The sequence below is a fragment of the Ambystoma mexicanum genome, chromosome 9 (genome assembly GCF_040938575.1).
Source record: "Ambystoma mexicanum isolate Mex_15411 chromosome 9, UKY_AmexF1_1, whole genome shotgun sequence".
Lineage (NCBI taxonomy): Eukaryota > Metazoa > Chordata > Amphibia > Caudata > Ambystomatidae > Ambystoma > Ambystoma mexicanum.
Window position 1 is genome coordinate 1,069,498,097 of NC_090931.1, and position 13,782 is coordinate 1,069,511,878.

General features: G+C 41.0%; 1 protein-coding gene across 4 annotated transcripts in view; it reads right to left on the reverse strand.

The window, feature by feature from the left end:
• The window catches only part of TANC1 (tetratricopeptide repeat, ankyrin repeat and coiled-coil containing 1), a 2,406,012-nt gene that overhangs the window by 557,195 nt on the left and 1,835,035 nt on the right, over positions 1-13,782 (reverse strand). For all 4 annotated transcript variants that reach the window (XM_069616378.1, XM_069616375.1, XM_069616376.1 and 1 more), the window contains one exon: positions 3,574-3,810. In XM_069616378.1, the coding sequence (XP_069472479.1) occupies positions 3,574-3,810 (237 nt within the window). The remainder of the gene's footprint in view (positions 1-3,573; positions 3,811-13,782) is intronic.

Sequence of the window (13,782 nt, forward strand, 5' to 3'; positions counted from 1 at the left end):
TTGTCTCTTGACTGTCCTTCTGTTTCAGAGTCCTCATTGCCGGATGCCTCCAGGTTCAGGAAGCCTTGTCTCCCCAAGGATTTGCTAAGCGTGTATGATGTGAAGACTGATATTCTGGATTGGTTGAATACTTTTGTATTTACATGAAAGTGCAAAGTATATGCGAGAGGTAAATTATTCCATGGGTTATCTTTAGGCTCCCTCAGAATAGCTGTGATGGAATTGAATGGTGCTGATAGGGAAGATTACCAGTTTTTTAAGACCGCTCATATAGCCAGGTTTGGGAATACCCTTTGCCAATACCTGAAAAGGTTTAGGTGCCACAAGAAGACAGATGGAGTGTTGTGGGCAGCTTGGGTGTGTGAAAGTCTGAAAAACTTAGATGGGTGGATTAAGGGCCACAAAGGGAACACGTGTGATGGTATGATCTGTCTTGTCATGCTAGAAAGCATTGTATGCCTGTTTCCCAAAGCTGAGACAGCACCTTGCTGAATCTAAAGAACTGGACCCCAAGAAGCAATGGCTGCTGACTTGGGAGTAGCCAACAGGGCTACTCACAAGGATTATGGGGCTCTTCACAAGAAATAGGAGGGGAAGAGGCATAAGAAGAATGAGAAGGAGAAGGATCATTCCAAAAATCCCCCACCAGAAGAGGGCAACAGACATAACAAGGGTACATTCCCCCATAAACCATTATAGGGCTAGTGAAACCTCGGGGCCCAAACCCGAGGGTGGATACCAGAAACACCAATTCAAAAAGACTTTGGGGAAATGCGTGGTTTGTGGGTCTGGTGACCATGTGAAAGGAGATCCCAGATCTAAGGGTAAACCTTCAGGGAACCCATCTGTCTCCTTAGCCTTCACCCATGATGGGGAAGTTCCAATGACAGGTGCTAGAGTTCACACTCCAGCTGAAGAACCCAATGGTGTTCAAGCTACAGTTTCTTTAGTATCCCTGGGACTGTGGAAAAACAGAATATAGAGGTCTATAAATCCATACTAAAGAGTATTATAAAGACAGTTTGCTTGTGAATGGTCAGGACACTCCCATTGGAGACACTGGGGCCAGCATAACTGTGGCGCAAGAAAGTTTCTTTCAGTCCGAGGAGGTTGCCAATGCCCCCAAAAGGCTTACCAATTTAGCAGGAGGTCCTGTCCAAATGTGTCCCATTTATTTTGCCAGCTACCATTGTGTGCAATGATAGGACTATAAGAATCACTGTTAATGTTCAGTCTGAAGTGCCTGGTAGGGTACTTTTAAGAAATTAATTAAAAGGCCCTGGGTGTAGTTTTCAGCACACCAAAGCATCCTTCTAAGAAAAGAAGAGAGCTTACAAGAAAAGCCAGGGAGGTAACTTTGAGAGACCTCTCCACTGAGACCAAGGAGAAATCCAGAGCCTCCAAAAGGAAAAAAAACAAAAACATACGCTCAAACCTTTCTCTAAGAAGAGTTCCTGCAAATGAGAAACTCCAGGTCACTCCTGTGACCCCACCACCAGCAGAGGCTGAGTTTGTAGTAGGAGAATCCCCAGAACCATCTATTGAGGACTCAGATGTGGAGGAGAGTCAACCCTTCCTAGAGGGTCTGGATCCTAGAGACCATCCTGAGCTGCAGACTTTGCTTGCAGAAGGTGGGCCCTCTAAGACAGATTTTAGTACAGGACAAAGAGGATCCCTCTCTTGAAGGTCTGCATCAGCAGGCAGCTTTACAGAGTGAAGGGCAAAAACGTGGCAAACATAGGCTCTACTGGGAGGATGGCCTCCTCTACAGTGAACCTATTTAAAACATTGCAGGGGACCGCAGGAGACTGGTGCTACCCCAGGAACAGAGATTCACATTTCTGCAACTAGCCCATGAGGTCCCTCTGGCTGGTCACTTGAGTTAAAAAAGGACCAAAGAGAGACCCTCACTGTATTTCTACTGGCGCAAGATGGGTGCAGAAGTAGAAAAGCATTGCAGAAGCTGCCACAATTGCCAATTGTCTGTTAAGAGTTTATCCAAGTATGTGGCACCCTTAGAGCCCCCTCCCAGTTGTGGAAGTTCATTTTGAGAGGGTGGGGATTGACATTGTTGGTCCTTTAGAAGCTCCAACTTACTCAGGGAACCGGTTTATCCTGGCTGTAGTGGACCATACCACTAGATACCCTGAGACCATACCAATGAGAACTGTTACTGCTCAGGCAGCGGCTAAGGCCCTACTTAGTATTTTTACAGAGTAGGATTTCCAAAGGAGATTGTATCTGACAGGAGGGGTCACATTATCTGTCCCACTACATGCAGGCCACGTGGCAAACCTGTGGTGTCACCTACAAATTCTCAACATCCTACTACCCTCAAACCAATTGGTTGGTAGAGAGGTTTAATCAAACAATGACGTGCATGATTGGTGCTTTAGAGCAACCCCTTAGAAGAAAGTGGGACCTTCTACTGCCATGACTTCATTTTGCCTATTGCGGTAGGCCTCAAGCTGAAGTGGGCTTTAGCTCCTTTGAGCTCCTCTATTGCCATCCAGTCGGCCCTTAGCCTGATTAAGGAAGGTCTGGAGAGTACTCCAACCTTGAAGCTAGTACGAATTACTGACTATGTGCTAGGCCTCAAACAGAGGATGGCACCCATGACGACAGAGAGTTCTGAGAACGTGAAAGCCGGTCAGGCTCTGGTGAAACATTGGCATGGCCAGAAGGCCAACATGGTGGAGTTTACTCCAGACCAACAGGTTCTTATTATGGTCCCAGTAAGACAGAGTTTTACAGGACAAATGGACAGGACGCTTCAAGATTGTAGCCACGCTCAAGCAGATTATCAGATTTGTGAATATATATGAAAGGGAACATCTAAGGTAATTTCACGAAGGGATACATGCACCGACTGCAAGGCCCTTAGCATTCTGCACCCACATTACCCTTTAAGTAAGAGAAGTTATTCACAATTGGGCCTTCTGCACGGGAGTCTGGCTTCTGGCGCAAAGGCCTTCCAAACATTAAGCGTTGGGCACACTTCCACCATTTGATTAGGCATTGGTTCCTGGCACCCTGGTAAATTGAGGGCTAGTGTCAGCCTCCTACTGATCTGGGTGTAGGGTGTGTGTTTGCACCTAGTCTTTAGTGAAAGAAACATACTAAAATCAATTCAGAGAAACGCTCATGCTTTGTATGAGCATTTCTATAAGGGGCCTTGAAATACAAACAGGCATCTGTAAAAATATGTCTGCAAAGCACTTTGCCCTTTGACAGGCTTGCACCATAGCAAGACAAGGACAACAGATGAATGGATCTATGTATACCAGATCACACCCCTTTTCCACATAATGAACCTGGCTGCAAACTTTGTAGTTGGGGAGGGTTTTGTGAAGCCCTGACTCTAAACCTCCTTTGATTCCTCCCCACATTTCACTAAACTATGGAGTCGATGCCAATTCAGCATGTGCCACTACGAAGAAAGTTTTTAAAGCTGCCCCCCATATACAAACTAATCTCCAATCAACGCATGACCTCAAATTACAAAATGAAATGACAGTGAGACAAACCCAAAATGGGGTACAACATGATGAACAGTGCTGCTCCTTCACTTACTCTTGCTCCCTTCTTGCACAGCAGAGATACAATTTCTCTATGTCCAGCAGCAGCAGCGAAGCACAGGGGGCTCATACCATTTTCAGACACGCCCTCCAAGGTGGCTCCAAATTCCAGCAAAAGATTAACCACTTCTTCATGACCAAGGTGAGACTGAACACATTGTATTGGAGCATTATTTAAAACCTCAGTCCTGTAATTTACATTTGCTCCGCCCAGGATTAACAGACGGCTCACCTGCAAAAATAATTTTACAATTAAGTCCGGTTTTCCAGGCAAATTGCTGTGTTTTTTTTTAAACCTTTATTTAAGATTTGTAAAGATACAGTTAATTGTAATTCCATAACCAAAGTGAACAGAATAAACACAATAACAGAATTAACAGTTCATCACCAATTAATTGACCATATTGGTAAGAGTTAAGGCCCCAAATATCCCCCTCTCTCCGCTCCAAGTCCATTTAAAATCGTCCAGCAAGGCACATTGCACACTGCCCCTACGACAGTTCAGTTTAACATTGGCTAAAACACAACAACATTTTTTATGATTAGCGGTTCATGATACAACTGTCCCCGGGCTTGTAGTGCAGTAATTACCAGGAGCCACGTGCCATAGAAAACATGGTAGGTGTCCTCGAGTGTTGCAGGGATCGTTTCCATGGCAATCAATGACCAACTGTGTATGTTTTAGTGATGCAGAGTGAGTGTAAGGGGGGATACTAGTGTACTGCTACATAGGCCATGGGCAATGTTATTTGGTAGCAGTTTCACAGAGACTTCAAGTTGTTCTTATGAATATGGTAAATCCTCAGAACTACATTGGTCTCGTTTTGCTGTCTGTGCTACAGCAACAGAAATCAATTTGCCCTTGAAACTTTTTAAGCCTAAATCGTACATTTTAATTTTTAAAATAGTTAAATACTTAAATGTACGTCTTTCTTAACATACCCTTTAAAAATATTTGTTTTCAATATAACAGTTTATCACTTTGCGGGCATCAATTATAAAACATATCAACAGAGACCGGAACACATTGCATCATTGTTTAACACATTATTCTTTGAAAAATGAGTAAATTAATTATAAAACCATCAACCTTTGTAAAAAAGAAGTAAAAGAATGTACGCATTCAGGAAGGGCTTCATCAAGGTTTGATACGGCCGAGCACTCTCCGTTTGGCTGCTGATATAAACAAGCTATTTTGGACTTCATTACTCACTTCTTCAACGTGTAATCAAGAACTCTGCCTCCTCCTCCCAGAAGCCCATATTACCCCAGGCACATTCACAAAAGGCTTCATCAAGGGCTGATATGGCTGATATCGAGGCTGCTGATACAAACAAGCTATTTGTACTGGATTACTCACTTCTTCTACAGTGAATATTTTCATCTATGGTCTGAAAGAGCAAAAATCATTGAATTTCTGTTAAAGTCCTTTTGTATTTACTACTTATCTCTAACTTTTCAGTGTAATCAAGAACTCAGCCTCCCCCTCCCAGAAGCCCATATTACCGCGGGCGCATTCACAACGGGCTTGATCAAGGGCTGATACCGCTGGAGGGCGTAGAGGCAGAGTAAGCTTTTCATTTCGATACGTTTCCTTAATGTTGGCTCGCTTAAAGTCGTGGGTATTGGGATAACTTTTGTGTGTATTTTATTAACGTCTGCAGTTTATTATCTTGTGCATGGTTAAATTGTATACCTTAATAACAGCAAAGCCTTCACCAAAAAGAATAGCTGAGGCAATTGCTAGAGTGCAGGAAACGCCCAAACACTCCTCGTACTCAATTAACCTAAGTCGCAGTATGAAATCTAACACACGAGTTAAGAGCATATCACTAGCCTCCGATATAAGGAAGTGCAACCCAGAACAAAGCAATTTTGTCATAGCGAATGAGATCGAGCCAGAAGTTGCAGTGCCAGGGGCAATCTCTTTGAATACACTGCATTCTAATAACGAAATAATTAAGGTAGCGCAAATTGACCTATGCACACCATCTGATTCGTTGCTAGTAGCTTTTGCCGAATCCATCTTGCTAGGGATATATGCCCAACCTTTACAAACACAATTGCGCACTGAGGTCCTTGTGCATGATACTATACAAGATGTGCACCCGACTAACTTCGAGCACAGACCAAATTATGTCTGCAGACACAGAAAGGGTCTGGGGGACATCAATAATTGTTGTAGAGGGGGGTGATGCCTGTGCGTCGACTAAGCCGCAAAGAAGAATGACAGATTCGATATACATCTGAACATCTTTCTCAATCACCTGTGATGTTTTCTAATTCACCTGGTGCGTCTTCAGCTCTCTTGTTATCATACATACAACCGACGCTGAGGAAGCTGAAAGACCCTGTGTCACAAAGTCAAGAGGCTGCGGCATCTTCAACTTTTTCATTTGCGGAAATATCCTTACAGGTAATGAACACCGCCTTATTCTCTTTAGCTAAATTATATGAAACCCTTGACTCTAGACTCATGATCCAAACTTTTTATTAAAATAATTGCTCGAAACAAAAACAATGTTGCCACACACGGTAGAAATAGCTACTATGACAGACACTGTGTAAGATAAATGCTCTCTCATGTACTCCACCCATGAAACAGATCAGTGGGGAAGCTATACAAATTCTCCCGCAAAATAGATTGCTTAATAATACAATCATAAAAAGACAACCTAAGCCTTTATCTAAAACGGCTTTTCCTATTGACTCGACTACGAGGGCAAACTGTCCAGAGATAGATAGAAGTGCCATAGAAATTGTCGTGGCAATGGAGAGGTGCCTGAACCTGCAATAGTGTTCACTAAAGACAATGTATGCTGTAAACCTACTTTCACCATTTTTGCTGCTGAAGACAAAAAAAAGTCTATATCAGCTAAAACGGTGAAGACCAAAAAAAGTGAGAATTTGAAAACTCCAAATGTACAAACTAAGTCAAATTTCCTGCTACTTCACCCATTCTCTTAAGTTACCTAGTCAGAGGGCGAAGGAAGCAGGCTTAGCAGTGATAAATAAGAGCAAATTGGCATTGGGCTTGAAGCAAAATAAATTGGCATCCACTTCTGAACAAACAATAGTGGACTTGTCTTATCCACCATTAGATAATCTCATACAAGAGGTGCAAAAGGGTGCGAGGCAGATTCATTGCAGATTAAAAAAAACAATAAGTCAAACAGCTGCTCTTCCTTCGAATCCTCTGACAAATCTTTCCTTGGGGAATGAGATGAACAATTTTTGCACGCTGGAGGTTAGACGGGAGGAGATACAAAGATCTATCGATTTATTTGCATCTGGTCCCCAGACATTACAAAATAAGGTTGATCTGGCAAAAAGTACTAATATATATTTCCCTGTTCAAGATGACCAGTGTAAACCACTAGGTCTGGGCCAAGGTCTGAAACAGCAACCATCTACTCGGCCTCACAAAATGGAATGACAGCTACTATGGAAATTGGAGGATCTAAAAAAAAAGCAGACATCCAAGCACACATTTTAGCTTGAACTTACAACGTCGAGGTGGGGAATTCCTGATTTATGATCTTAACAGGAATTCTCTGTTAAACATCATGGGCGAGATATCATCCTTAGAAGATAGAACTTCTAGTGAATTTGCTCAGATAGAATTTCTGCATCATTATCATACTTCCGTGGAAAAACTGTGGATGACTTCGGCTGTGGTCAGACATGACATATATGGCAGAAATATCATATGGCAAACTAGACATGAAATCTATGTAAATAGATCATGTAAATTGATTTAATTTGATCTCCTTTTTATGTATGTGTTGTTGAGTGTGCTAAAAGTCCAAATTTGGCTACCGCACAATAAATAAAAAAATAAATCTATGATCTGGGTTCCTTGGTACTAAATCCAACTGAATCAATGTTACCAAACAATATAGCGATGCCTAACAAACAAGTATCTGCTTACAATAAACCCTGGCTGACTGCCCCTTTGACAATTTCTTATCCTTTTAGCAATCAGCCAAATGCTCAAACTATAACTTTGACTAATGAACACTCACAAGTAAAAAAACATTAACAATTCAAGACCATGTCTAACTTTACATATAAATTGGCGTGTTGGAACACAAGAGGCCATAGGCACTTGACTTCATCATCTACTAAAATACTCCCAGATTATGATATAGTGTTGCTTCAAGAAGTATGGTTACCCCCCAACCCCCCACCCCCCAGTTTGGGATAACCATACTATATCATTAGTTTTGGGCCATATATTAACAAAGGAGAGACCTATGGCTGGGTTAATGGAGGCAGTAAAAAATTCATCAGGATTTGGATTAACGCCATGGGCGGTGCCCAACAGTTATATATAATTGGTTAGGATTGGTATTGGGTCTGTTGCTTGCTTAAATCTTTACTGGAATCACTTAGCCATTAAAGAGGTGCAGTTTTTTCATGACCTGGAACTGATGCAAGATCTCATTGAAAAGGACCCTGCGATTGATCATACTATTTATTGCAGGGGACCTTAACATGAAATGTCTCGCAAGCAAGGAGACGAAACATCAAACAACGATAAACCAATGGAACCATCTAATGCAGGACAGGGGATTCTTAATGACTAATGGATCTAGTAAGGACGATACTGCACTGAAACCTACATGGCAAAGGGCCAAGCAAACAGCTTTAATTGATTACATTTATTGTAGACAACAATTTATTCACCATGATGAAAAGTTTCAGAGTTATAGATCGAAATGTGAGCGATCACAATATTCTGGAACTGACATGAGCATGACCTCAAACTGAAAAGCTGGAGACAACGGATTATTACAAACATCAAGTTGCTACTTCGACTAGAGGTAACCGCTTTAGATGGTCACCTGATACCCAGAATGATCTAATGACGTTTTATTTCTTATCCATCAGACATTTTACTACCTGCAATTATTCAGGAAGAAGGTCTATATGTCGCAGCTTTACAGAAGTTCAAATCTAAACAGTTACATCCAGCAAAAAATGTCAAACCACATTTGCATTCATTTGATAAAATATTGCAGGAAGCTAAAACTAACTTAAGAACTAATATTCGTGCACTTAAACATTTACCAACTGCTATGACAACTCGTGAAACCACTAGATTCAAAAACAAATATGCCAACTGGTTTAAAATGAGACGGGCGCAGATGTACTTAGCTGATGGTAAATTAATGCTAAAGTCATTGGCTTCTAAAAACTCTGCCATGATATGGGGTCTTTTAAAGACAGTATTTGCTGAGAAACAGTCCCCCATGCAAATAAATACCGTACCTGAAGGTCTGGGTGAACTATTAAAACTCTTTATATGCAATTTCCCCGTGGTCTTATTACATCCCAGCTATAGATCTTGAACATCTTACACAGCTGGCTATAAATGTAGCAGATATTATCTCACATATTATGAGACTTAACTCGTCAAGAGCTCCGGGGCCAGACGGTTTGTCTAATATTATGATGAAGAAACACCCGGAGTCTTGGGCTCGAGTCTTGAGGGGGATATTTTCCCAAGTAATACACTTCCAAAGCATTCCACGTAAATGGCAAAAATTGATCATTGTGCCCATTTATAAAAAAGGAGATCGGCATCGTCCCCAGAATTATAGACCGGTGGCTCCGTTGAATGCCCCGGGAAAGTTATTTGCGCTGCTTGTGTTGGTAGAATTCAACGAATGGGCAAGGAACATGATATTCATGACCCCTTCCAATCAGGCTTTATGCCAGGCATAGGAACGTCTATTAATCAGCATGAATTGTAGATGAAACAACCCACATACGCCTCTTTTATTGACTTCGAAACTGCTTTTGATTCAGTTTCCAGGGAACTTCTTTTTCACAATCCATTAATACACATAGAGGTCTGAAACAGGGATGCCTTTTGGCGTTAACATTGTTTGATTTTATTTCAGATATTGCGAGAGATTTTAAAAAGGTAAAATCGGACTCTCCACGATTAGGGGTGCATTCAATCCCCTGGCTGTTCTATGCCGATGATTTAGTATTGTTGGCCAAGACGGCCAGGGGACTGCAGGCGTTACTGACTCAATTATCTGTGTATACTGATGAAAATAACTTAGTTATTCATCTGTCCAGGTCTAAGGTTATGGTAGTTTTGAGTGCATATGTGACCAATAAGAAGAATTATAATTGGATGCTGCAACATAAGTCACTGGAAATTGTACGTGAATATAAGTATCTGGGGCTGAATGTTAATCAGCTGATATCTGATGCTACATATTACACAGAGCTTTGTACAAAAATGAAAACAGCTTCTGCTCAGGCTATGATTTTGAATAAAAGATATGGCAGGTTTTCACTTTTACCAGCCATAACATTCTACCGCCAGAAAGCGTTTCCAACAACGATATATGGTGCAGAGTCACGGGATTGGCGGGGTGATACCTTCTGGACAAGAATAGAGGGCACCTTCTGGAAGAAACTGCTGAATCCGCCTAATTCTGTATCCATGTGTATTTTATGGTACAAGCTGGGGTTGACATCGCTTTATGCCATGTACATGTGGAAATTATGTAGTTTGCACAGAAAGTGTATCATGGATGTGAAACCTAATTCTATTCTCAGTGTTCTGTCTAAATATAAAGAATTAACTGATAACAAAAATATGAGAATTTGGGGATGTAAGGTTCAGGTGTTCTTGGCAGCAGCGGACGTAACTGAGGAAATACTTATATCAGATCCCAATAAGGCTAGAAAAACTTTTTTTTAAATCTAATATTAGACTGGATTAATACTTGTGCCGAATGTTTGCAATGCAAACATTCAGAGGTGTACTAATTTTTAATTAAAAAAAACAATCTTATTAAAACCTGAATCTTATGTAATCAAATTTCCAGGGCTTAAATATTGCGATTTATTCATCAGATTTAGATTGAATATTTTACATACAAAAGAGGTTAGAGCTAAATGGAAATTGATCCCATCAGATAAGAATTACTGCCGCTTCTGCAATAACTCCAATGAGCCTGAAACTTTGATACATCTTCTGGTAAAATGCCCGAAATTGTTGAAAAATAGATACTTTAAACATTTTAATGAAGGATATAAAATGTTCACTGTAGAAACATTTTGGAACTACTTGTATAACACCAACAAGAACACTGAGACTTGCAATAATAAACTTTTTGGTTGCATTGAGACTAGAAGATGCTTAAGCAGTCTTTAATGGTGTGTATAATTAATTTTAAAATATGAGGTAGGATATCATAAATGTTGTTTTGTTTTAAATATGACAACATATGTAGAGAACAATTGTGAGGAGAAGGTGCATTTGACACTTAATTGTTTAGTGGCAATATTAAGAACAATTGAAAGTTCCTTATGTGCGGAATGCATCGTTGGAGCCACAAGGTTGTTTCTTCTTCTGTTTTTATTAATTTAGAACTTGTAATATGTTGTAATATGTTGTATTTTATGAATTCAGAATTTGTTACATATTATGTTATGTTTTAAGTGTTTGGTATTTGACCACCACCCCCCCTTCAAACTTGGCCCAGTAGTAATTAATGCGATTAGAAGGGTGAACCAGACTACAGGACCCATCGTATTCATCCAAGTAATACTGGAAGTCATAAAGAGAGCGAAGATAGCTACGGGAATCTTAATTGTCCCAGTAGTAGTGATGCAGGAAAGAGAGGTGGTGTTAAACCTTGGATACATCATCCAGATCCAGAAGGAAATGTACAGAGACCTAAGACTTAGTCTCAGAAGAAGAAGCAAACATAACTAAGCAGAAAGAGAGACTGTTTATTGACCGGTGCAAGACAGAGAAGATAATAGGGCCAACACCCTTGAGAAGGAAACGTTAAGGAAGCCAAGAGGATTATGGAACACTTCATTTGGAAAGGCCTCTTTCTGCCCTAGAAGAAGGGCGTCATTCTCCTGGTCTTTAGTTTGTTAGCTGTAGGGTCAGGGCAGGTTAGTTTTGGGACTGAGGACAGACCTTTGATTTTGGACTTCCACTTCACGACGAGCACCCCAGTTTAAGTTGTGTTAGGTAGTGCAACCCTTAGGCCTTTTCTCTTTATTTTGAATAAAGAACAGTTAAAAAATGGTAATCACCAGTCTGTCTTAACCTTCTGACCCCTCAGAGTGTTGATTCGTTTGTGCCAAAGATAAGATACCCATGTCGTGAAAACAGTGTGTTACAAGCAACATGTACAGGAATCTTTGCAAGTTCTTCATTCCCAATAACTGATGAACGATTAGGCACAGCCCAACCACCTTTCGCCCACCATTTTTCTTCTTCAGCTCCCAGCACCAAAAACCTCTTAGATGTATGTACAAATTTTGTATGCCTGAGCAGGCTAAGCAGTTTTGATTTGGATCGCCATACGCCTTTGATCAACACAATGTTCATAAATTGCAGGATGCCCAACATAGCCTCCCACATTCGTGAGTATTGTCTCACATACTGTGGGTATGTGCTGGAAATGCATCGCTGAGTCAATACCAAAACAAATGTACATTACAGGTCTGTCCCAAGCTTGTGGTACAATACTTCAAAATCCGGGGGTAAATGGAATGCTTGGGCTGCTAAAATTGAAGCATACCTATTGGCAAAGCAATACCTTAACCCTCTCCTTCTGATCCTACCCACAGCCAGTACAGAAGCAATTCGAGGGAAAGGGGAGGAAGGTTCCCTGGGCTTGGCCAATTTGCCTCTAGGCAGGACTTTTATGCCAGCCTTGACCGTAGGGGAAGTGGCTATAAATGGCACCTCTCTGGGTGTGCCTGCTCCAGAATGCAGAGGAGAAAGCAGCTGTTTGCGCAGGCATGCTGATTTATTGTGCTTGTATGCGTGTGAGAGTCGGTGCCCGTGTGATAGCAGGGGCATGTGTGTGGGTGAGCAAGTGTGTGGCCCCACATCTATTGGATGCTTCCCATATGTTCTCCCCCTGCTGTACATTACATGCCTTTTTTATTTGATTTTCTGATATTTGATTCTAAAATGCCCCATCTCAATCCATTCTTTTAAAAACGCACTCGAGGGAGAAGCCTTTTGAACTCCCTAAAGTAGTATTCTCGCACTCAAATTTGGGACATCAAATTAAACATGTCACCAACTTTCATGGTCTGCTTTTAATGCCATGTCTACAAAATACATCCTGTCCTGTTTTCTCCTCGTCTCAACATTCTGCAATGGATTGCCTGGTATTTCTCTAAGCTTCCATCTCTTAGCTCGAAAGGCTGGTTGGTTTCATGGCAAAGGTGTTTCGATGATTCCAACTACCTCTCAGTTTTTTCTTTATTATTACACTATGCATGGGATTCTTGCATCCCATATCAGATACCCTTGCAATATATGTTGCAACTTCCTTTTTTTTAAAAAATGTTCTATGTCTCATGGTATTGTTTTTTCTTTGCATTTGGACCAGTAAAGTGCTCAAAATCTTAAACAGCATTAATGTCGATCCTGGCACAAAGTAGGGGCTGCTACGTATGTACAGTTACTTATTAAGATAAACCAAAAAATACAGACAAACAATGGTGTATCTCCTTTTCTCTTCCCCTAACATATAGAGAATGAATCCAAGCGAGAAGGTAGAATTAAAAATGTCCTAAAAATAAATGTGTACATTTACGTAATGGTTTAGCAGTTGCAACATCATAGTTTCATTAAGCAAACATGGCGCTTTTTAGACAAGACAATGAAGTCATTTTCGTCCAACATTTGGCCTCATCCAAATCCAGCACTGAGTGGAACATGAAATCTCAATATGAAACATATTAGCCCTAAATAGCTGGATACTCCGATACCGGCACAGCAAGATCCCTATGATAGGTGACGCAGACTAACAGTAGCGATACCTTGTGAAATCCGTTTTGGACACTAGGTGCTGTGGTGCAAGCCAGGACGACACTGATTAAGTTAACAATTACCAGCGGCCCTGAAGTGACAAGATTATAAACAGAAACAGGTGAAGTCCAAGATAAAATACATAGTATAAATGCTTTATGAGAGATTGATTGCTGGGGAATGTTTAAACATAGATATAGAGGACATGCCAACCGGCAGCACGGAGAACATCTAAGATCATGGGAAGCAACAAGTTACTTTCAAGGAGAGTCACAGTAAGCCATCTGCACAGATTGATGGGAGTGGTATCACAAGTAGATTATATTCAATGCAGGCTGACAGAGATCACAAGCCAAACAAGGGGACAGTGGGAGGTCATGTTAACAG